The sequence below is a fragment of the Dermacentor variabilis genome, chromosome 10 (assembly GCF_050947875.1).
Source record: "Dermacentor variabilis isolate Ectoservices chromosome 10, ASM5094787v1, whole genome shotgun sequence".
Lineage (NCBI taxonomy): Eukaryota > Metazoa > Arthropoda > Arachnida > Ixodida > Ixodidae > Dermacentor > Dermacentor variabilis.
In genome coordinates, this window is record NC_134577.1 from 31,092,570 (window position 1) to 31,118,768 (window position 26,199).

Below are 26,199 nucleotides of genomic sequence, written 5' to 3' on the forward strand. Positions count from 1 at the left end.
ACCGCTACGATCGCTTAGTTAATATGGGAATGAGTGCTACAGTCTTAATTTTGCTGCGTGTAGGTCTCATACGGTAAGACGAACATTTTTTGCTAATATTTTCTACTTAATTAGTGAAACCTATACGAAACCTTCGGCCTAGTGGTTACAGAAGTTCTTGCGGCCCTATTTCATGCGCTTCATCTTTCTAAATGTCTGATAATTATTTATTTTAAATGCATGAAGCCAGTAAGTTCCTGGGCAATGCGTGTTCTTTGCGAATTGTTGCACATTTATAACGCAATGTTTTGTTCACGATGATCAACTTCGAAAGTCACAAAGCCGGACATTAGGAAAATTCCGATCTTGGGAAAATTTCATGCCAAACATGCCACATTCCGGATGCCTTTCGATGGCGGCGGGATGTGCCTTCCGTTTGGGCGTTCTTTCACCGATCGAGGTGCCACCGATCTCTGAGGGATCATGCGCTTCGCGTCGTGCAACAGAGAGAGATAAATATGGAATGAATTGATAAAGATGGTCAGGAGCGATGATGTGTTATGTGGGCCACAGTAGTACTGTTTAAAGGCTTTGTTGCGGAACGCAATGACGCAGGGAAACGACAAACGCTACTGAAATGTCCTCACCTCAACAAATATACGCGTTCGAGCTGATTATTACTTTGAAAGAAAAGCGTACTGACGTAGTATCTCGGAGTCTTTCGTTTCTTCTTTACTGAAGGTCCTGTGCTTTAACCCCCCCCCCCCCCCAGTAGAAATTTCTGTCACGCCTAGGAGTGCCCGAAATAATTTAATAGATTAGCTTTTCTACAGTCTGTTTTCGATTTACTTTGTACCTTGTCCTGATACAGAAGGATGGTCACGTGAGAACAGGGCATTGCCACGTTTTGGCACCTTCGGCTCGCTAGGTGCAGTCACTCGTTGTGAGTGCTGGCATAGCGACATAATGGCCGACCGACCGACCGACGCATGGGAGAACTAGGTGGGCTATTAAAAAAAAAACTTAGCTTAAAGAAAAAAGAAAGCCAACAATAAGGATAAAAAAGAGCATTAAAAACATGGCCTGGTTTCCACTGAAATTAGTTCAGAGCCGTGTAAGTCGCTAGACTCTGCTTATATTTCCCAAAATGTAATACTTTACAAAAAAGGTGAGACCTGCAGACAGGACACAAGAGAAGAGAAGTGGACAACAGGAACCCCGACTATCAACTGAAGGGAGCACTGAGGCGAAAAAAGAAAGAACACACAGAGCTCACCTGCGCAGGCTCTGGAATGGTATCACCACGTGTCGGGTACATGTGCCGGTCTACGTGAGAGATAGCTGTTAAGGCACTTAATCTGTTCCTTATGTAAAGTCATCGAAGGCAGACCCTTCAACCTCACCTTTTTTGCATAATGAATCCTTACCAACTAGCTAAGCTTTCTGTCGCTCTAATACTTTGCATATGCTACTAAAGAAAGAAAAATCCGGCATATTCTGCATCGCACTCTTGAAATGTTCCTTATATGGTTCACGTTTTAGTGCTTCTCTGTTCTGAGACCCGTCGAGCTGCCATTTTATCCACCACAGCGGCACCACATTTACAAGACCTGCTTCGCCGCAGGAAAAGCAAACGATAACGCTTAGTGCTTTTAAACCGTGGGTCCTCAACGCAGGGATGGAAGCGCCGCGCCAGTTTCACCAAAACACTACCTTCGAGTGAAATCGCAAAATTTTGCGGCATGTTTGTGTTCAGTGGCAACCACACAGCCATGTGTCCGATAGCATACAACGCTAGAAGCCCAGCTAAAACAATCCGTTTCAGCTTTGGCGTCCTTGGAGTGTGGGCGTGTTTGGTGGTGCACTGTAACACTGTAATTTTAGTTATTTGTGCAAGTGGCCGCGCAGTAAGCACATATTTCTTTCTTTTTTATGTGAGGATGACACCGAGCCGGAGCTGGTGAGGCCCGTAGAGGTTGGAAGAGAGACAATATTTAAGGTTTCTGCTATTCAAGGCAAACACGTACGCGAAAGGCTCTTCTTCCTAAAAAGAATAGGTGAAAAAAACATAATGCGGTGAGCGATGCCACAGAAAGCGGCTTAGCGTTCGAAAGAAAGCAGGCCAGAGACAGTGTCAACCGTAGCGGCTTAATCGTTATGACCTAATTACCCTGCAGCGAAAACGAACACGGCGTACTCGGGAAGGGACCTTGCGGGAACAGGGGATTAAAATGAGGTGTGGTGATTGAGCGGCAGAACGTGAAACGACGAAACGAAAAGCAAAAGTGCAAAGGCAGGAAGAAATTAGGATTTCCTTTTTGGACGTCAGCTCCTTTCAGATTTGTTTGATGGTGGAACTTCAGAGCCACCGTCTCGCAGCTGTCGGCTGTATTCAGGGCGGTTCGAGCGACCGAAAAAGTGGCTTCGGGTTTATTGATGGGGAGGCATGTAAAGTAAGCGCTGGGAAATATACGGTAATGGCCTGAAATAGCTCATTACGCTTTCTCGATTCTGTGTAGCCGAAAGGATTGATCAGGTTTTATGATCAACGAAATAACAGTGAGAACCGTGCATTCAAAGTTGACGCTTTGTTGGTGATCCCCGGGAAACAAAACTACGCCCTGATTTAAAGAAACGATACAAAGAAGAAATAGGCTTTAATGAAAGTCAGCACAGCAATTCGTTCAGCTCTGGACTAGTTTACTGTGACAATTCCTTCATTTTCCCGCAGCGAAGACCACCATCTTATCTGTTTGTTCGTTTTGGTGGCCTGCTCCTTCCTCGAGTATTTGGGTTCATCGTGGACGCTTTATACGTCCCCCCCCCCCCCTAAAAACATTATTATCGCGCGTCCTCTATTTTGGGCACGTGTCATGCGTGAGGCTTATCATCGCCATTGACGTGTGCGCCCTCTTCGTGTAGTCGACCCCCCGCCCCCCCCCTTTTTTTTCACGACCATGATAAACGAAGAATCGCGCCCAAACACCACCACCATCTCGCAGCAACAATTTCAATTTGGTCCACATAACGTAACCCTCGTCCACTACAGTATTGCACGTTATGGCCTGCCAAATACATGCACGGATGCCACTGCTTACGGAGTCTGCGTGTAGCGCAAGGCCTAGCTTGCACTACTTATTGGCCGTCGCTGTTGCACAATAGCTCAATAGTGGGCACGCTCGCCTCCAAAATGCGCGTTGCTTCATAACAGTGGGTTCAAATCCCAGTGGAGGTGGTTGTGGAGAAGTTTCACTTTTTGCTCGCGCCGTGGCAATAGCGAAACCGGTGATGGCGCGGTCACCTGACGTCAAAAGACAAAAATCGTCGTTGTGTGTCGTCGATGATGGCGACAGTGTTAGCGAAATGCACAGACGCGCAAACCCATTTTCGAACATTTAGTTGATGTCGCAGTAGAATGCCACAGCGAAAGAATTGCAAGCAGCTTGTTCTTTGGTGCCTCCCACCCCTCCCCCATACATCCTTTCTGGAACTTCTGCAAAGGTATATTTGGGCACTAAGTGGGACACTGAAGCCTAGGCCTTATTTTATACGTCATATGAAAGACGTCGAAGAACTGTGATTATTCCCATTCTTATGTTATTAGACTTCTCCAATAAAAAAGCTATTCAGAGTTGAGCAGCCCTTCAAAACTCATTGTCTGATAGTATCTCAGTAGCGAAAGTCGAAATAGTCTCGCTCGCGAGGAAAGCTCAGTCTAAGGAGATCAGGGCGAGGTAATTTCTTCAGGCCTTAATGGAGAGCTAGTTTCGACCTTTCATTTTATCTGCCTTTACGAAACGAGGGTGCTGCGGCAGCCAACAAAATAAAGGAAGAAATGAGGCCTGACACCTAGTTATTTTCTCCCTTTCTCTCTCTCTCTCTTTCTTTCTTATTTTAGTTTTCGCTTTCTCGTCGCTCCTCTGAAATTGACTGTTCTAGACGGCAGAAAAGATCAAAACGAGTCGAAGCACCATACCAATCATTCGCAAAATTTTTGTGCCTCGTTAACCTCAACAACATAAATATTTCCAACTGTTCTTCCTCAATCAAGCTCCCGTTCTGACCTCCTTCACGGGGCCCTGAACAGGGACTCTGTCAGAAATTTTCGTTATACACTCGAAGTTGTAGCCTTGTAAAGTTGTGCACCAGAAATTCTAAAGAGCTGTCGGGGAAACGCAACACATCAAGAATTTTTCAAAAGAGTTATAATTGCAGCTGAGGTAGTAGGAGCAAGGTGCGTTATGGCGAGGCGATTGTTCAACCAGGCGAACTCGCCTCCTCCTTGCAGCAGAGTGAATGAGGTCCAGCTCGCCACTGTCTTCAGAAGCGCCCGCAGGCGGTGCTCCAATTCTGCTTTCTCCCGTATCCCAACCGGGCTCAGTCCTGGTTAACCTCCCTACCTTTCATTTATCATTCTCTCTCTCTCTCTCTCTCTCTCTCTCGTATTGGAGCCCACGGGCCAGGGGTGCTAATGTCAACATATGCAGATTCCGCCATATATACTGTGCGGTGACAGTATGCGGCGACGGTGACCGACTGTGATTGTATGTCTATGCTCCTTTCTTTCTTTATCTCTACTTTGTTGTCACTTTACCTCCCCCTCCCCTCTCTCCCCAGCGTAGGGTAGCAAACCGGATCTTCCCCTCTGGTTAACCTCCCCGCCTCTCTCTCTCTCTCTCTCTCTCTCTCTCTCTCTCTCTCTCTCTCTCTCTCTCTCTCTCTCTCTCTCTCTCTCTCCGCCATATTATCGAATTCTGTCATGGTAGCATTTTGAGCCAATCGCAGAGGCCGCAGCAGCCCTCTGCGGCGACAATTGGAGCTGACGAGATTGCAAGTTTAACAATATGGAGCCATTCGACAGTGTCCGGAATAGTGCCCCCGGTCAAAATGCAAAAAGCGCCCGTGTGCCGTGCACGGAAGGCACGTCAAATGCCCCCTGATGGTCAAAATCAATCCGGACTCCGCCACTCTGGCGTGCCTCATAATCAAATCGTGGTTATATGACACGTAAAACCCCAGAATTCATTCAGTTCATCATCATCATCATCATCATCATGAGCCTGGTTACGCCCACTGCGGCGCAAAGGCCTCTCCAATACGTCTCCAACTACCCGGTCACGTGCTAATTGTGGCCATGTTGTCCCTGCAAACTTCTTGATCTCATCTGCCCACGCCCACCTAACTTTCTGCCACCCCCTGCTACGCTTCCCTTCCCTTGGAATCCAATCCGCAACCCCTAATGACCATCGGTTATCTTCCCTTCTCATTACATATCCTGCCCATGCCCATTTCTTTTCCTTGATTTCAATTAGGACAATTCAATTCAGGACGTCGTCCACCTTAGAAATTGTGTTCGTCGTGTGTGGCGCCTCTTACCCGTCCGCTATAATCGCAGTCTGCTAGCGTGCTCCTGGTAATGATCCTAACTTTGTTGCGGAATTCCATGCAACATTGCCTCTGGTAACTGAATTACATCAGCACTCTTCGACATTACTGTTCGGTGATTTTAACTTTCCCTCAATAAACTGAACTTACCTGGCATCAGCAACTTCCCAAGACAGTACCGAAGGCGATTTTGTCGGCTCATGTCTAAGCTTTGGATTGACGCAACTTGTCATTGAATCCGCACGCCAAAAGTTCTAATTCTTCTAACACACTCGACCTCATTTATTGCCTCTGATCCTGGCAAAGTATTGCAATAACGCATCGCCTCGGTCTGAGTGAGCATTCCTCAATCCATGCATCGTACTCTTGTCAGCTTACACTACCTGCCAAGATAACCAAAGTGATCGGACTGTATGACAAAGGGAACTACTCGGCAATTAACTTGGAACTCGCCGATACTGCTGCTTCATTTCAGGCCAATATTTCGGTATGTTTTGTCGGCACTAATTGGCTCCTTTTCAAGAACAAAGATGCGACGTGTTCGCAAAATACGTACCCATTATCACCATAACAGAAAAACGTTCATCCCTGTGGTTTAACGTCACATTAAAGCGTCTTAACAATAAAAGGAAAAGGATATTTCGCTCGGCTAAATGGTCATCAAGAACCATCATCATCAATGGCTCATACTCCTGTAAGCTAGCAAAAAACGCAATGGCTCGTAGCCCCGTAAGACAGAGGCCAGAAGCACTCAGAAAAGTGAAGCCAACAGTGGTTACATTCTTTCTTATCACGCATACAACATACAGAACAGCATGTCGAAAGCTGTCATTACCAATGGCTCATACCCCTTGAGCTATGGCTCATACACCAGTAGGCTATGGCTCACACTCCCGTGAGCTTACGGCTCGTATACTGTGTGAGCAAGCAAAAAACGCAATGACTCTTAGTCCCGTAAGATTCATGGCTACCCACTTTACGTGGGTTAGTTGCGATGACGCTACCCCTGTCGTCGTCGTCGGTGATTTTAATGTGGATCTGTCGGTACCGAAAAGGGAGCGGTTTACGCGTTACGTGTTGCAGACATACCGCTTGCGATCCCGCACCGATGATTCGGCCCAACCGACCACCCAGCGGCGTACGTGCATAGATTTCACATGATCAAATAACGTGTTTGCATATATCTCCAGGCACACCCAATCGAGATATTGAGAAGTACGTGTCCACGCACTTTGCATGGGTTAGCCGTGCTGACACTATCTCTGCGATCATCGTTGGAAACTTTCAATGTGGATATATCAAAACCAGACAAGAAATGGTTCACTCAGTTTGTGCTAATGCTAAAAAAGTTTGTTTTGAAGTGTCACACCAATCCAAGTCACTCAACTACTCAACAACGGTCGTGTGTAGATTTAATTTTGACCAAGATTCTGTAAAAGGCCGTAACCGAACGAATCAGTGTATATAACAGTAATCACAAACCTATTCTCACTGCCATTACGAAATGATGAAAATAAATACATTTTTACCTTTGTCTAACCCTGTTTGATGTGCTACAGTTTTACCGGTCAGCGACCTTCACAGAGTGGAATGGCTCAAGTTATTTAAATTTTTTTATTAATCGGAAATCCCAATTTACAGCGTTTCTTACTGTCTATAGGCACAATTAGCACAATTTGAAACGGGAACAAGAAATAACTTATTAGTGTAACGGAGCGACGTGTAACCGCTCTGTAGCGGGTTTCTTAGCGCAGAGTACTCGCAAGTGTAGGTTTCGAAGTCTGAATTAGGCCACTGTTACAAATTCCAGTCAACCTGAAAACGAAACGACGCGTTGGAGGTAGTTTCCAAACTGTTCGCGTTTGAATTGAGACTGACAGTACGTCGTCGAAACGTCAATCAAGTGGCGCAAGCAAACCACGAGACCGCGGGCTCTATATGAAATCGACGCCAGGCCCTCATTCTCTCCGGAAACACAATTCAATCAATCAAGGGATCGATATAGTGTGCCTGTACGTTGTCCGTGACGTTGCCACATCTCTATCCGGCTAATGGACCGAGTTTGGCCGTGAAGCCCCCCGTTCCTCCCCTTCCTTCACACCACCACTGTCGTTGTGCCTCGAAGCAGCGCAGTCAATGTAGCGTGGAGTGCCAATTTATAAATTGGGCCCGGATAGAAATCACTTTGCCTCCCTCGCCCTCGCGCTTCCTGATCGGTGCTATGCGTCTTAATTGGTCTCTGCTTAATTAGGCCATCGCTTTTGGGCGTCCAGGCACCGCCTGCGGTGCTCTGCTTTTTCTTCTGATACCACGATGGTACAGCACTTGCGTAACCGCCTCGGGGTTTACCGTAACTCCATTAACTCCTTCTTGTGCCCAATTTATTTCTTTTTTAATTGTTTGCGTATCTAGTTTTGATAGTTTTGATCGCGTAAGGTATGACCGCCCTTACTCGAGTTGCAAGTGTAGATTACCATAATTTCTCCGCGTCTGCTCCCAAACAACTTTATCTATTTTTCGCAAGCGAGAACTTGAGGATATTGGTACGGGGAAAGGGAGGGAGGGTCAGGAAACGGGCTACGGGTTTTGCGAGTTTTATATTACCTGTGTCATTTATTGCCTTTCGCTTTAATTCGTGGCCCAACGAGCGTTATTAAGGTCACGTATGTAGAGCCATTTCTCTTAAGCGATCACCACGGCCGCTCATTTTTCTTGCACTCAGACAGAGCGGTTGCCGTGACCGCGCGACTTTTTTCATGGGTATGACGATAATTTAAGGCTCTCAATTATTCCTAGCTGCTTCTTTCTTTCTTTCTTTCTTTCTTTCTTTCTTTCTTTCTTTCTTTCTTTCTTTCTTTCTTTCTTTCTTTCTTTCTTTCTTTCTTTCTTTCTTTCTTTCCGTCTTTCTTTCTTTCTTTCTTTTCCCCAAGCGACGTTCATCTCTTTATTGCAGTAATCTCAGCGATTTCGGGAGCAATATTTCAGCACTGTGAGCGTGATTAAGATGTCAATAATCGGCTTATTTCTTATCAGACCTAAATCTTAATCAACCACGCTTGGTAGAGGTCCTGTGTGTAACTTTGCTTCAGTGATCGAGAACTCCATGGCGCTGATCGTGACGTAAGTGGTCGTATCACATCTCGTGTGACCTAAACACAGGAAAGTTCGACCCACGTTTCTTTTTCTTTTATTCCCCACATTCTTACGAATAAACTATAGCCATTACAGGGATAGTCCTGTGGTTTTAAGAAACAAGCGAATTTGTACGAAATTGTGTGGCAGTAGATGCCGGCGCGGCGAAATTCGACAATGCGGCGGGGCTAGACAGCCTCCGGATGAAGTAGTATTCGCATGACGTCACAAGCGCCATCTTGTAGTCCTATTGACAGCTTCCACTCTGTTGCCGGAGATAAGGGCGATGTGTAGAGAATGCGGTGGATTTTTCGCGATACTGGCTGTGCTACAATAGTACGGCGACTTCGATAGCATTAGTTCATACGCCATCGTGCTCGAATCGTGCGGCACGTTAAATCTGTGTGCCACTCACATAGCTTTGACATTTATCGTGTTGAGCTGGCAAAATAATTCACGGCGTATACGCGTTCCATCTTCCGCTTTCGCGTCTGGGCTGCCGCTTTGGGCGTGCGGATGAAACACGTGACGCATATCATTCGGTAGCGCTTTAGCCTCTGCGACGACGTCCACCTACGCTAGTAGAACAGATGGCTTCGGGTGATTTTCAAGCGGTCGCTGCAGGGAGATCGAAGACATATCGAGGTCAAATATTGCGAGAGCGAGGACGACCTTGTGTGCGTTCTGGTGGAAGCGCTAGGAAGCGCTACGATAAGGTTTAACGTTCTTTGATGAATACTAAACATGTAATGGACATTGACTCGTCAGGGTGAACTGCAGCACCCGCCGTGGTTGCTCAGTGGCTATGGTGTTAGGCTGTTGAGCACGAGGTCGCGGGATCGAATCCCGGCCATGGTGGCCGCATTTCGATGGAGGCGAAATACGAAAACACCCGTGTGCTTAGATTTAGGTGCGCGTTAAAGATCCCCAGGTGGTCGAAATTTCCGGAGTCCTCCACTACGGGGTGCCTCATAATCAGAAACTGGTTTTGGCACGTGAAACCCCATAATTTAGGGTGAACTGCAGCAGCTGGCGGGGGAGCCTTTCTATTGTTCCTTCCGGTGTACACGTAATTTTCGGGAGGCTCCGGTGGTCTCGGTTATGATTTCTGAACCAGCTAAGGATTGCGATTCGCAGTCCTTGTATACGCCTTTCGATTTCACTTCCAGCGACGCTTTTCTTTTCGTGTGGCTCGCTAGCTTTTCGCAGAGCATGCGGTCGTTTCTCATAGTAACGCGAATACGCGTCTTACGGTGAGCGCCCTAATCATTCCCCGTGCTATTTCTCGTTGGCCCTTCTTTCCTTTATTCAGGCTATTCCGGCTTTGAGACTATCCGTCGTATTCTGTTACGAATGCATTTCTTTCGCGAACCGCTCGTATCGCGAACAAAACAGACTATCCGCGCATTACAATGGCGCTTTTTTCATGCCCCGTCACGTGGATATATACCGTAACCGCTTGCACATTTAATCCCTCAACACAACAACACCTTACGCTCGACTTTGCTCTAAACCATTTCGCTCGCAACCCCCCCCCCTCTCTCTCTCTCTCAAAAAAGAAAAAAAAAGCACGCGCGCGATTTTCTGCTGCCCACTCGAGCGGCACTGTTTTACGACTTACGCAGTGTTTCGTCCTGACCGAGCCAGTGTCTCGACCCATCATCCTTTCAAGCAGGCACGATGAAGCATCTCGTTCACCGTTGTGCGACGCCTTCTGTAGTCTCTGCGCGTGTTTTTTTTTTTTTTTTTTTTTCAGCGCCGGTGGTTTTCTGTTGAGCTCAGTGACGACGGGAGTACAAGAAAGGAACATCAAGCCAATGCACGGGAGCGATTAGAGACAGCTGTCGACACGCGGTTTGGCGCAGGCAGGCACTCCATTCTTTTCACGGCTACTAAGACAACGCTGTTGCTTATGTTTTTACTTTTCTTTATTCACTGAAAGTGCTCAGACCTTAGCGTGCTAACTTGTCCCTCATGTCTCGTTGAACTCCCCGTCCCCAGCAGAGCTTTTTCCTTCCTTTTTTTTTTTTTCATCTAGAACAGGGACGCTATCCTTTCTGAGAGTTGAGGAACGACCAAACCATCAAGGCAAGGGCGGCGGGATAGAAGACTAAGAAGAACGAGGAGCGCTTTACGAGAAGTAAATAAATAAATAAAATATCTAAGAGATCACGAGCAGCGTGGCTTCGAAAACACTTAACAGGACCTGATGGGCGCCTAAATATTTTTTTTTTCAATTTGAACACGCTTAGTGCCTCCTGTATGCCACGTACTGAAGACTGCGATAGCATTCGCGAGGGGGACGGGGGAGGGGCGGCATTGTGTGCGTGCTAGTAAACAAGCTCTGAGTAAAGGCCTTGTCTCAAATGGAGGCATGAGCCTCCGTTTGAGTGAAAGCCTTCACTGAGATGCTTAAATTTGCTTAGTGTGCACGATGTGCCTGAATAACTTTTTTTTTTCTTTGTTTGAGGTGCATGAGTGCAGCTTTTGGAATTCGGTCGTCTGGTTTACTAGCTTCCACAAAGCTGCGGAGTATTCGTTAAGCAGCATACTATGGGGCTGTACCAGCGAAGTGAAAGCCGCGAGCTAAAAAAAAAAGAGAAAAAAAGTGGAGAAAGAGAGACTTATGCCTTCCGCTCACTCCTATGCCGTGTTGAGACATTAAACTCCGACACGATGGTCAAAAACAAAGTAACAGCACGCTTTTGTTCTCGGGCCTGCAAATGACACGTGATTTGCGTAAGACCAGGTTTGTTCCCTTCGAATTTATGCTTAAGGGCCCTCTTAAGAAGTATGGTCCTGGAATAGTGCCCATTTGTTCCTTGCTCGCCGCCCCCTCTTTCTTCTTCTTTTTTTCTCTTTCTTTCTTTTTTTTTTTTTTGCCGCCATATGCTTTTGTCTTGTCTCCTTCCTCTGGAATTTCGTTTCTTTCTTTTTTGAGTGTACATAAAGAAGGTTTTAGGTCGCGGTTATTGATTCCTGGCGCCTAGATGGGCGCCGATATACTAAAGGTCATAAATGATGGTACAGTTTGACAAAGTCTTCTGATTGCATTTGAGGAAGGGAGGTTCTCTGTTTAGCATTAGGTTACACTTAACGAGTTATATGTATACAAGGTATAACAGTTGTGTACAGTCACATGCAATATGACCTGCAACACCGGTGCCCGTGTTCGAAGGGGCTCGAAGACTGTACTGCTGTGCAGAAACGGGGTAAGCTCCAGACCTAAACACAACTTCAATTAGTGGTATTTATTAAACCACTACTTCGCATGTCAGAGCCGCCGCGTAGGCCTGGAGAACCTTCGACCAGAAACAAGAGTGTTGCAAGTCATATTGCCCGTGACTGTACGTCCAGCGAAACGAGGCAGGCTTGCTTGGTATAGTAGGTTTCGGTATGGTGCGAATTGCTTCGTACGATACGAGGCGAGCGAGGAACAATTTACTTCTTTATATGATTAGAAGGGACGACGAAGTTGTGGCTTTGATGAGGTTGCGTTGGATTCACATGGTCGCTATTACGCCCAGATATGCATGGGCGGGCATGGTACATTTACGCATGGTGATAAGAGGTCGAACCAGTCTGTTCGTTTAGATATTGCGGCCTCGCAATTCCCATCCGATGCTACAACAAGATGGTCTGCCAGTTACTCGCAATACTCATGAGGGATATGCTTTGTGAATGCAACTCCGCACGTGCCTGGAAAAGACAAATGGCCAAAAGTGTTTACCATGAGAGTTCCAATGGGCTGATTAAGAGCCCCATGGCAGGCATCTATATATACAATGACATCGTGATGTCATATGTGTCATATGTCATATGTGGCTGTAGTGAAACGCGACAATAACGTTATTTTAGAAAACCGTATTATTAACTTGATGCTTGCAAGTTGGATCGAACGTCACTGTTGGGGCGATCAATGTCCGTCATTCATTTTATTGCCTGTTTCTTTTTATCAAGTTTTCTGTACAAAACGCATTCTAATGAGCTCAGCGGAGCGTGCGAGCAGCATTGCAATGGCTGATTAATAATGTTAATTTGTCGGGAAGGCTATTGGTGGCTATTTTCTGTGATCAGAATCCTTATTCAAACTTTAAGAAGGTTGGGTTTACCTGCTGCCTAAATACACGCCAAAGGAAAGATCAATTTGTTCGGCATCCACTGCACCGTTCTTAGTGGGGTGTGTTGCATTTTGGAAGAAAGTTATCAAATGATCAAGCATAGGAAGCAGAATTTGTATTAACGCTTTCACTCTTTTTATACAGATGCCGTGAAACTAAAACAAAAAAAGGAAAGTATCAAATTCAATTCATTACTAAATGATAATGCCAAAATTTTGTACCCTGCAATAATCTACTGGGACATCTACAGTGCGCAAAGTTGATGTGTTATGCACTGCTCTGAAGTACACCCATAATTGCTGAGAAGAAATTTCGCAAAACCAGCGTAAACATAGTAAATATTTCATCTAAGCTGTTCCTTTATTTATCACATTTGTCCGCTCGAGATGCTCTAATAGACGCAGTGCGATATCTTTTTAAAGTAGATTACAGATTTATAAGGTTTGTTTCGCATTTCTCTTTAAACGCGCTCAATTTCGTGGGTTTCAGTAGGGAGTACGGCGTCTTAAATGAAAATTCCGTTGCAAACAATTGCTTTAATTCAACGTTCTTTCTTAAATGTAGCAAATTTCGCCGTCATTATCTGACGCGGACTGACGCCGGTTTCGGGGCCGCGTCTGGCCGAAGGGATGGTTTCCCTCTTGGCACTCGAACTTCTTTTCCGTTAATTGTATGCACATAGTCTGTCACCATGAAATGAGACTCAAAGTGAAGCTCGCGCACAGCGCAATCGACGCCGAGGGGCTTATCAAGTCTGCATAGATTTCTCTGCCATACAAGAGTCGTCGCTGTTCATCTCTTGGAGCTTTCAAACAGCGATACCGTGCGGCCTTGGTCCGTGCGAGCGTACCCAGTCCTGCACCCGGTACGCATAGCAGTGTTATAAACACTGTTTTCTTTTTTTTTCGTTTGACTCATAAATGTGCGGCAGAGCTCGCACGCACGCGCGCGCGCACGCACACACGCATTACAGGTCGGAACACGCCAACCTGCTTCAAGCGTGCGCGATGCCAGCGCCACCGCTACTTTCTCCAAAAGAGGTGACGCTGGTTTGCGAGGTGCGCTGGCTTCGGTCGCGCGACTCGGTAGTTCTAGTGCACCCTGGCGGAGGACTCACTGCACGGCTGATCAGTGATAATGATGACAATGATGTAAGAGACGATGTTGAGACAGGTATTGTTAACTTTAAGCGCCAAAGTTTAATTTTTAAGTGATGCAAAGAAAAGCTGAGCACCTTTACCAGAAATTTACCGCTGGCGAAGTACGGCTTCCATTGAATCTGTCCGTCTAATACGTGACGTTTGCCTCCTTTGACAGCGCGTCGTCATTCGCATCTTCTTTCTTTTTGGGCGGCGGAGGGGCAACGAGCAAGGACCCCATCGTGACGTCATTGTTGTGCTTTTCCTAACGGCCACCAGGTGCTGTGTCAGATCCCCACGGGCCGGCGCGAAGACGACATCGAGACGGTGACGTCTTTCGGACGCCGTCGCCGGAGGAGCACCGCCGACGGGGTGCCGCTGCCCGAAGATGAGCTTCGCCGCAGCACGCTCACCAAGAAGCTGTCCGTGGTGGCCGCGGAATTCGGCGTGGGCCAGCAGACGCAGGACATCAGCTACGCGTTTCCGGTCACGGCGCCGACGACTTCCGGTACGATACTACTGAAAAGACGACCTGGTTATCGGTGTGTCGATAACTGCCTGTGTATCTCAAAGCGTTGCAGTGAAATTATCGAGATTGAAAAAGAGGAAAGGAGGGTGATGTTAACCAGATGAGAGTTTCCGGTTTGCTATTTATGTTAAAAGCAGCGCAAGAACACATCAGCACGGTACAGATAAACAGGACTGCTGTCTTGTGCTGCTGTCTCTTTGAGCTGCTTTCATTACGAAGATTAACCAGCTCGCCCAGTTTTGCACCCTGTTCCGGTTTGTTAGCCTCCCTTGGGGTGGGGAAAAAGCGGGATTGGGAAAAGAGCAGAAAGAAAGATACATAAACAATTAAGGAAAGAAAAGGAAGTATGAAGGCGTTGCCACTATGGACGTTGACAGTGGATCGCAAGAAGCGCAGCAACGCTTCTACGGATGTAAGATGTGATGATAAGCCCTGCAGATCCTGTAGAATTTCTATACTTAGGCCAATAATTAAATAAGAAAGCAGAAAGGGTTTAGTTGAACATGTCAATCTACACAGAGCGTAAAAAGTAGCTTACGTGCCGAACAATAAAAGTTCGATGTAGCCGTATCTTAAAGGAATCTCTCCACGTGGTAAAACAAACAGCCTCATCATCCGCCTTTCTACAGAGAAGGTAAGGGAGTGATTAGTTCTCATGGAGCCATTTGGTGGCCTTCGTTCGTATATTCTTTGGTTCTTTATCTTTTATACATGAGAAAGATGGTTTTCCAGGCTGGTATACAATATTGAATGAGCGGATGATGAAGAAAATTTTACTTTTAACGTGAACCTTCAGCAATGTGTCCAAGAGTACATCTATGTACTTTGAGTGGGTGTAATTCTCATGCGAAATGCCTGTTGGGGGCAACCTCAGCAGGAATGATGTATTTTTTTTGTTAATGTGTGTGTGTGTGTGTGTGTGTGTGTGTGTGTGTGTGTGTGTGTGTGTGTGTGTGTGTGTGTGTGTGTGTGTGTGTGTGTGTGTGTGTGTGTGTGTGTGTGTGTGTGTGTGTTTTTTCATTGATCCGTTCATATGTGCATGTTCTTCCTAAACTTCACTATCACGCAACCAACCATTGTTAGCTCAGGTCAGTGTATGTCATTCTCGCTTGCTCCCTTTCTTCTCCCATGTTTTAGGTAATTATGTAGCCCTGATGACTTTCGCCTTCCTTTCTTTCGTAATCTGTGAAACATCGGAAGTTGGGCTGTACAGAAAGGGCCCACTATTCCAATCTTAGCAAAAATAAAAATAAATAAAGAAAGGTAATAAAATTACAAACCATTAGTCAGAAGTCTATAACGAAATATCGAAACACTAAAAAACAAGTCCATGGATCAGAGACAAACTGTAGAAAAAGAAAAATAATATTTTAATGATTACAAAGAATTTATCAAGTCACTGTCCGCGACTTTGGAGTGTAAGACCTTATGTTCCAAAGTGTCTTAGTCTTTGTAGCTAATCTCAGTTTGTGAGAGCACGACCAGGGTCCTAGCCATTTTTTCACAGTAAAAGATTGCCTATATGAAATGGTCAGGCGACCGCCAGACTGTCTTGAACGACGGGCAGACAGTCTGAAGAACTTTGAGCCCTGTCTCACTGAGTCCGCGCAACATGACGAGCAGTTATGTGTCCAGATCACTTGGTCGGTAGTAATCATTCCTTGACCAACAAACAAATGTGCTTCCGCCTGTTAGCTGGTAAGTTACGAATTTATGTTTGTTAAACAAACCTTTTTTGGTCGATGACCAAACAGGGTTTAGTGAAACACAAGCTCAACATTTTGTTCGCTTCTGACGCGAAGCACTTAGTCGGGTGGTGTTTTCTGCATTTCAAGCGATTTTCTGTTTTCTCAGTCGCTCCTCTACCTAAGATGGTTGGATTTGAATAGCTTGTCTGCTTTAAGCGTCATATCGCTGCATCTGTTTTCTTTCTCACTTTTCTTTTTCGCAACCAAGATGAACGCAGTTTCATTTCCTAAGTAGCAAGCATTATTGTCACAAAGATCAAGGCAATAAGATCATCGCGATTTCTCCTAATGGTCGCATGATCAGAAACCTGCAAACGCTCCTTTCTGATCTCGAGTATCGGGAGACAAAGAAGCCATTTTGATTCAGTCATGCCTTATAGGCACACAAATTTTATGCATAGAATATGTCCGTATTGTTCGCCTGTGAGAACTACTCTTCTAAGAAGCAAATAATGGAGACGCAGTTCAGAATCCAAATCGACATGCACTGTCAGAACTGGAGTGCAAGAACGAAGCGCAGCAAAGACACGTCTGCCAACAATGCGAGACGCAGGTATAAAATATCACGCACTTCCTCCTGAACTCGACTTCGAGAGCAGTTCGTTACCTGAAGGCATTGAGGCTATACGTGCTTCATAGCCTCAGCGATGCTTCTTTTACTGTAAAGCATCTTTATTCTCTGCCCCTTGTCTGAGACAATAGGCACTTCTGCTTTGCGCCGTCTGGCCGTTGTATTCAGCAAGGAACGAATGCTAACTATATGCAATGCAGCGAAGGCTAGGGATCCTTTCAGCCAAACAGAAAAGCCTGCACCTGCCGAGTCTGCCGAATTTTTCGCAAAGTTTGCGAGTTTGAGGTCCTTTTTACAATGTTGGGTCAGATTACACGATGTATATGTTGAACTCGCAATATATATATATATATATATATATATATATATATTTCAGAGCTGTCGAAGGATCGGGCCGTGCCAGATAAAAAAAATACATGCAAGAAAGAAATAGTGATAGTATCTGTGTCACTTTTTCGTGGCAGCACTAGTAACCATTGTCTTGAGAATAAACTTATGTCAGTAAACTTGCTGCGAGCAAGTTTGTTCAGAGAAGCTCCTGAAGCAGGTGAAATCGGGAACAACGGAGTCTGGAAAAGTCTCCGTAATCTAATAAAAAATACGAGTTGCTTGTCGCCTGAAGGTAAATTCTGAAGTCTGAAGGTACGAAGGCAAGTTAATAATGTGGCGCATTCATCTCACAGAAGGTGCGTACTCATGGCAAACTTCGATAAAAATTCTTGCTTTTAGCAGTTTGATTCGGTCGTTGTTTGCGGGGGCATATGGCGATGGAGGCGACATGTGCGGTCTTCGTAGAAATCGTAGCTTTTCGAATTTGTATACTGCTCCCCTCTTCATGCTCCTCGGAGACGGGTTTTCGCGCCGCGACCCGTGCGAACCGAACTCTGCTTTCTCCGATGACATTCTGGCCGAGAATGCCGAGACCAAAAGCAACTGCGCCGACTGATAGTCGAAGGGGGAATTCGAATAACGTGGTCGCCGACTTCCATGCTGAGAAATTCAAAGCTATTGTCCGGAGCTTGCCCTCGCGAGGGGGTGTCGTATTTATTTTTGTATCCGCGATTTGCGATGCCGTTGAGATGTCCGGCTATGCGCTCGTCGAGCTGTCCGCGTATCCTGCGGTGCGAAGCGGGATGGTATTATAGAATAAACCGCTCGGGTCGCGTTGCGGGCGGTAGTATGTGGGGGAAATACGAGACGAGCTTTCGATATATGTGAATGGACCGAACGTCGGCGTGCCTTCGAGGGTCGTTCTCAATAGAAACGTCCACTTTTTTTTTTGCGTCCGGCGAAGCTTACTTTACAGGCGGAATAGCACAGTAGACGCGTTCTTTGCGCATGCAAGAACGATGGCGCCTGCAAACCGACGCGTTCCAGCGAAAAGTGACAGCTTCTTTTATTCAGTGGTGCCTGCGGTTGCTGTCGCTCAGCTGCACTGCAGCGCGCAAAAATTTCACCTCCAGCCGTGCCGCTTCGGGGGTATTTTTAGCTGCACTTGACACCGTAGGTGTCTATAGAACGTAAGATAATAAACTGCGACGACAACCGATATGATAGCCCCTTTTGAGACGTCTTCACGCAACAATGGCTTGACTTCTGCTTCTAGACTTTCAGGTAATACGCCACGTGACGGGACAAGAGTTAGTTTCGAAAACTGCCACGCTTTTGAGAGAAGCGACAGATCTGCTAGCATATCTCTAGCACTCTTCAGGAAGTCTGACAGGTTTCGTCTCGTGCACGAACAATTCACTGTAGGGGGCGTAAAAGCAGCTTCATTTGTTTCGGCATAGACTGCATGCAAAAGCGCGCGCAAACGTTTGGAGACTAATAATAGCGCGAATTTTTTTTTCCCCTTCACAGCTTAGGCACGTAAATTGAAATCAAGTGGTACAGCCTACGCCACCGTGTTCCGTAAGTGGAATGTAATGAGGAAATTTCACGCTGCACAGCTTTAATTTAACAGCATTCTTTTTTTTTTTTTTTTGCTGCCACCCTGGCCTCCAAACTTTCGCTCGCGACTGTCCAAGTAGCCTGTGTTTTAGAACGTTCGCAGCGCCACGTACGCAGCTCGCACCCTCCAGCTACGTTCTAGATATATTATGCCAAAATTGTAGCGCCGAGAGTGGAGGGTTCGTCAATCACCGTCGTAACTAAGCGATTAGATAAAACTTCCAAAAGCGCGCTACGCACAGATCATCATCAAAGGGAACAAGTAAGACAGGCGCGGCGTTGCTTCGAACTGACGTTTATTGAAAGCTTAACAAAATATGTACCGAGGAAAAGAGAGCAATATAACGTGCAGGCACGAGAGTTAATCGTGCCTTCATTTGGTTAAGGTGCCTGCGGAACGAGCCATCTTTCTTTACGAGATGATTATTCGATATGACAGTGTGTGGGCAGAGAGGGAAATGGGGAAGGAACAGACTGGCAGCTGTCACTAAAAGGGGCACTACTCCTGCCTACTATTTAGGAACGATGGTGATAGGAAAAGAATGGGAGATAGGAGGAAGGGCAGCAAGGAGAGGAGGAGGAGGGAGGGAAAGAGATAAGTAGAAGGCAGGGAGGTTAACCGGATTAACGTCCGGTTGGCCATTCTACACAGGGGGAATGGGAAAGGGGGAACAAGATGAAGACGCAAGGACGACAAAATAAGGAAAACTGCTGACGCAGTTTTCTTATTCAGCTGCTTAGTATGCTTAGTAGCGCCGTGCTTGTTGTTCCTTGTCTCGTGTCCTCTCCGTAGCACGTTTTTGCAAGTTTACTGTACAGTATAGCAATTCGCCGGCGTTTGCGCAGCACCGCTTGATTGATGCGGAGGCTATGAATCCCGCTGCCATCCTCGGCTGTGTTGTCACTTCTTAAACTATCTTTTCATTGCCGTTTATAATGAATATAAATATGAATTTAAACTCTCCCCCTTAAATAATCTAAAGCATCCAGAAAAGGATAATTTTCACTCTCTCTTTGGTTGGCTGCGGTACAGAGACAATATTATTTAATGGAGACTTAAATGTCACTTTCATGGTGCTTATACTTGTACATATATATATATATATATATATATATATATAAAGAACGGTGTTGTTTCTCGAAGTTAAGCACGTCAGCTTGTCATTTGCCAGGCGGTGACTAACGTTGCCGACGACTGGTCTCCAACAGCAGCTTCTTCAGCCATATTTACTCTTTTTAGATGAGAAAATGTACGCGAATGTGCACAGTCGCGAGCGACGCGATAATGATCGCGTTCGCGTCGACCGAACCGGAAGTGAACATGTAGTTTGGTTTGAAATTGACTTTACTTCCTGAAATATCCCGACACTGCGTGGCTGGGAAAGTTAAGGTCGGTATGGTTTAGGACTGAGGTATACGTAAGCTCATGCGCGCGTCGGGCCCGCTCGCTAGATTATGCTGCGGGAAGACATTTTAATCCAGCGCAGTTATGCCCAATGTAAGCAGTCTACCCGAAAGTTCACTTAAGCCTAACGCTCGGTTAGGCCCAACGCCCAGTTAAGCCTTAAGTAAAAGATGCCCGCGCCGGCATGCCGCCGAAAGTCGTTCGGTTTTCAAAACGAAATTACTCATTCTTTTTTGTCATAAGTCTCCGCGCAGCGTTTATTCCTTTGGCTTTTAGCTCGTTTTGGTACTCAACAGTGCCGGGAAGCCCACCTCGCCGCATCCGTTAGCCTCGGCGACTGCGCCGGAAATAACATTTCTGCATGCCAGGGGCGCCTGAGTGTCTCGAAATGCAAAGAAAAATGAACGCGCGCCGCTTTCGCGTTATTCAGCTCGTGCATTGCAATGGCTTCTCTTTCACTGGCGTGAAAGTGCGCACCACTCCGTATAAACGCTTAGCGCATACCAAAAAGGACAGCCACGTGAGAAACTCCTGCACCTACAGCTTTGCCTGACTAAAAGCGTGCAGCACTGTAGATGCTTTAGCCGTCGTCGTCCTTGTCAGTACAGACGGTGCCAGTTATATCGAGGCATGCTATTGACAGTACACAGAGAACTCATTAAACTGTTTAGCGCTCTGTAGCTGGCGCCATCTTTGTCGTGATAGAGGGCATCAGGATGCTTAGGCGTTTTATTGACAGTCCACGGAGAGCTTACAGAGTGCCCAGCTACTGTATAGCAGGCATATCCCTGTCATGACGAAAAGTATCAATACATTCACTTAGGTATCTAAGTCTGCAGAATTTATAGGCTGCTTAACCTACCTACAGGTCTCTTGCGTATACCGCAAGTCTGTGCGGCCACTTTCTCATATTGCTAAACATAGAGCAATCGAGGAACAAAAATTCTTACGGCCCAAGCGTTGCGGTAGCATCATACACCAGAATTTGCGCGATAATAGCCGGTAGAAGTACTCATTGGCAAAATTTATCTCGTTACACTAATTAGTGACACTAGCAGTATGCTTCGAAGTTCAAATTTGATGCAGTTCAAACGCAGAGAGGATACGTCGGACAAAAAGAAAATAAACTGCTGAATGCAGCTTGAGCGCCACCTTACGCGCACTGATCACGTAACAAGAAAGAGTAAACGAAGTCACGGCAGTCATTGTGTGGTCATTTTAAGGGCTGATGCTCTTCTTATTTCGCAGACCGCTCACAAGCATTTGCGCCTTGCTAAGAAGGCAGACTTAACCGTTGAATGCACGACGCCCGTTTTACGACTACCTTTGATACCTCGATCGGGCAGCGTTATAGTTCTTGAGCAGACGCATGCGAACTTGTTGGTGCGTAAGCATCCTTAGGCGAGTACCCCAGCAAAATCTGTCCCTCGCATAACGCCTTATATCCGCAATATGGATGCATAATTGGTCAAGTTAACACATGTAATCGTTAATAGTAGTGCAATAGCAGACGATAAGTAGCGCCAGAAAAGAAAGTCGCAGTTTAGCCCGAAAGGTGAAACACCAATTGCTATATGAAATCAGTGGACAGCTATACGAAGTAAGGATAGTCCATGATATATTGCATAAGCGCGACTGAACGAGGACGTAGAAAGAAACAGATAGACAGAGACAGCGCTGTCTCTGTCTATCTGTTTCTTTCTACGTCCTTGTTCAGTCGCGCTTGCACAGTATATCATGGATTCTAACCAACTAGCCCGCCAACGTGTTTGAACTAAGGATATAGCTTTATCGGCTGTTTAAGCATGTAAGCATTTGTGTACCAGCTAAATTAAGAAGCGTGGGGTCACCTGCGCACAAACGTGAACACATCTCAGATGACCGCGCACACTCGCTGTCACAACGCTTGCTTCAGAAAGCGCGGCAGCAGCAGCAGCGAGCAAATTGACCTTCGTGCTGCCTCTCGCTTCAACACGAACTGAACGGCGAGAACGCAGCGTACACGAAGCTATCAGCACTCAGCGCACTCTGTCCCCATCACAGATCGCCTTCGAGATAGGGCGCACGCGGCCGCGCCATACACAGCCGCCGCCGTAGTAGAACGCCTCCCCCCCCACTTCCCTTCCCTCCCCCCATGCCTTGCGTGCGACGGAAGGCGGCGAGCTTCCTCGACGCTTTCCTCCCTTGCGAGTGCGAGATTGAGCCGCCATTCTCTGCTCACCCTCGCATGCTTTCACTCACACACACATCATACGTATGGCGCGCAGGGACGATTTTTTCACCCTTGGACTTGATAGGGAACATCACGCCGACGCCGACGATGACAGCAGAAATGCGCTTGGAATGTCCATATAATTGCTATCACAATAAAAACTGGTTACATCGTCTTTACCGCGCCAAGGTTGTAACAGAAAAGGAAAATAAAGAAGTTAACATGTACAACACATGACAATGTAATAGTAGATGATAGGCAGCGTTAGAAAAAAAAAACACTGGTGACGTCGTCGTCGCTGCGTCAAGGTCGTAAGAAAAAAAGAAAAGAAAAAGGAAAATAAAAACTGTGGTGTGGCAAAAAAGAAACCGGTTGTGACGGCTTTTCGGCTCAGTTCTTACGATATATCAGCAAAATAAATGCATAATTGTTCAAGTTAACGCATATAATCGTTATAGTAGGGTAGCACTATATGACTGGTAGCAATGCGCAGACAGGGGTAAGCTAGGTAAGTAATTAAGCAAAAGGGAAGTAGCAGGTGAGCTAAAGAATGCTTACGCATACGCATAGACAATTCTGTGAATTTCTGTAGCATTTTTCTTTCTCCTTTTTTAAAGCTGTCAGGTATTGTTGCCCTGCATAATATTGCTCTATTCGATTCGAAGACCGAATCGTATTGTCATTATTGAGAACACGACTATTTTTCGAATACTTTTCGAGTGTTTGAAATTGCAAACTGAGATATCAAGTAGACACTTTAGGAAACAGCATGATAACTTTCATCGTCCTTGCTGTTATAGTAGACAAATGACGAGAGAACGTTAATGGTTAAGCACGCTCCACGTCGCTCAGGGAGTAGGGCTTTTTCGCCTAGACCACTGTCATCGGCAGACAAGGATTTATCTTTATTATTTATTACGCGAACAAACAAAAAAGAAAAAAAAAACTTGCAAACTTGTAAAAACTTGTAAAAGAAACTTGAAAACGTTGTCAGTATACTAGAGTGCGAATATCGTTTTACAATAATGCTAAGAACGGCCGTTCGTTATTCGAAATTTATTCGAAAAGTAGTCCATATTAGATTCTTTTCTGGCACTATTCCATTTGTAGTCGATTCGGCCGCGACGTTTACTATTCGCACAAGCCGCAGACAGCAGACAACGCAGAAAAAAGAAAATTGTGACGTTGCAGGTTCCTTCGCGAGCTTTTTGCTCGTGGTGCGCTTTAACATGTAAATTAAACGATGTGTTAGCTGTTTCAGATGTTAGCGATCTGCTTCGTAACCAGTGAGGTATGTCATCGCATTCAAGCAGCACAGCGAGGCGATGCTAAAACCAGATCCAACCGTAAACTACACGAAATACTTTTAAGCACAGTGGAACGCAGGGTTCTGCACACGTAATCTACTTTTAATGTGAATAGTATTGTCGACATTGTCAGAGCAGTTTTCTTCCCGGCTATCGCCTATCTGGGATATCTATCCCTTCTTGTGGGCCAATCTCGAAGACAGCGCAGCGATCCCGAAGGCAGTGCTAGTGTAAATGGATTTGTAAAATACTAGTGCAAATGGTGTTGGGCGGAATCTTGCCCACGTTACACGGGTTCCTCAAGCACAACAACCCGATGCTTTACCGCGCTGCACCATTAATACCCGCAGGGGAGCAGCGACTAATTGTGTGTTTGTGTGTGCACACGCACCGACGCGCTACGGATCTCGGATGCTGTGCGGTCTCCGAAGCCACACAAAGGACTCCGTGCGGATTTCGCGGCGGCCCAAACGGCCAATGACGTGCCTTGGCTATTCGCCTACTTGGGTAGTCATCGTAGATGAACTTTGCCTAAACTTTTATTTTCACAGCAATCGTCAGCTCCTTAATTTTAATCTAGTGCAGGACAAAAACATCTACGAGAAATCTGTAATCTTTCTCCTCCGTTGTCAATTTTGACACTACACATTTTCCTATTCCATCCTACTGCATTTTCATTGACTTCAAACTAGTTATGCTACAATTGCGCGCTCTACGTGATGTATGCCATTCCAACTCCATATATTTATTTTCGTCTCATTCAAAATATTCAAAGCACCTCTGAAGCATTTCTCGAAGCAGCACACTCGAGGCAACAATAACAGTTGAGAAACAGGCGTTCCATAGCTTTGCGTGAAGAATTTTGTAGGATTGTGGGTTTTCTTTCGAACAACAGACCCTCTTTATGTTTACAGAGTTGCGAAACCAGTTATAAGCCCTTTGAAACAACACATGTTACAGTAACTTATAGCCACATAGAACTCTCGAGCTGGCACCAGTTTTGCTGCAGATTTAGAGAATGACTGAAAGGTAAATTTTACTGCTAAGTGCAACGAGAAAGCTGCGTGCATGAGCTCGACATATGGAGCACATTTCTGATATCTAATCACACCAGGAGCATGTGCCTTTAGTATACTATAGGCACAAAGTACTTGGTTTTGCTTGGCCAACTTGAGTGTCAAAAATGCGTGACCGAAAGTTTTCTTGAGTCATGAACGCACTGCCGCTAAAAGGGCCTATGGAAGTCGGCATTGAAACGTGAAACGTGCATAAACACGAAGCAGACGGCGCTTACCGTCCAAGTGAGGGTACAACACCAACAAGACAAATCCTCTTGTCTGAACCTTTGCCCCAGCCGGAGACAGCCCTTCTTGACTACTCTTAGCCCAACAGTCAGCCCTTCTTATTTATCATCTCCATGAAGTTTTGCGTAAAGTGTGAAACATCAATGAATCAAACAAAATTATTCGAATGAATTAGTAGCCACACTGGCCTTGATTGAAAAACAAAATAATGCACTGACAAAATAAAAAAAGAAATACTTTGTTTGTGTTAAGATTAATACGTGTTTCATTGTATGTGTGTCCTTTCGCTTGTTTATACAGTCTTGCGTTCTCCGTGGCCTCTTAGAATAGACAGACAGCCCTTCGACCATTTACTTTTTTTTAACTACTATAACAAGATGTCTCCTGTCGCTGTCGGCGTAAACTTCAACTTGAATGGAAACTAGACACTCTTTGCTGAGGTACTCGCCGTGGTCGCACAGTGGCTATGGTGTTGGGTTTGAGCACGAGGGCGCGGGATCAAATACCGGTCACGGCCGCCACATATCGATGGGCACGAAATGCGAAAACACCCGTGTACTTAGATTTAGGCGCATGTTAAAGAACCCCAAGAGGTCGAAATTTCCGGAGTCCTCCACTACGGCGTGCCTCATAATCCGAAAGTGGTTTTGGCACGCAAAACCCCATAATATTACTTTTTAACTTTGCTGAGGCTCTCTTGTGACATGCTTTCCAAAAGCGTGCCTGCGTATAGCTTCTGCCGCAGCCTCGGAGATCGTGCTCGCACCGTTGTGGTCTCGGAGGCTACGCCTCAGCCATAGAGTTTCCTACAAAACTTACTAGGGAGAACTGTGGCGCTAGTTACTGCGGGAGCTGCAAGCATGGCGGTTCAGCCAGCATGGAAACGATGGACTGTGCACGGATTTGCCCACACTTCGTCCTTCTGACTTCAAGCGGCTGTGTGATTCTGCAAATGAACCATTTTGCACATGTTGCGCGACAAATGCAAGAAGTCTCAACGGTCAGACATGAGGCCCGAGACTAGTTGCCTCTCTGCGCTCTGGAAACTGAATGCTAGGGCTTACTACATGACCGGGGTTGTTGGAGAAGTATGGGAGAGGCCTTTGCCCTGCAGTGGGCGTAACCAGGCTGATGATGATGATGATGATAATGATAATGATGATTAGGGAATTTGGGCAGGTAACGCGTAAAATGCAACCTTACAAGAACGTTTGAAGCCGCAGACACGAAGTTTAGCCAAATACACGTACTATAGCCTCCGTTCCCTTGGCAACGGAACGATCGCAGCGTCATAATTCCCTCTAGCAAGTTTCGTAGAAAACTATGGCTTCAACAACTTTGCACCCATTTATAGGTGCCGAAAAAAAAAGAAAAGAAAAGACGATCCGCCACGCGTACTTCTGTCAGTTCTACGGCT

General features: G+C 46.0%; 1 protein-coding gene across 1 annotated transcript in view; it reads left to right on the top strand.

Moving 5' to 3' along the window:
• The window catches only part of LOC142560251 (uncharacterized), a 151,739-nt gene that overhangs the window by 109,598 nt on the left and 15,942 nt on the right, over nucleotides 1-26,199 (top strand). The window contains exon 14 of the mRNA XM_075672205.1: nucleotides 14,036-14,264. Within this exon, the coding sequence (XP_075528320.1) occupies nucleotides 14,036-14,264 (229 nt within the window). The remainder of the gene's footprint in view (nucleotides 1-14,035; nucleotides 14,265-26,199) is intronic.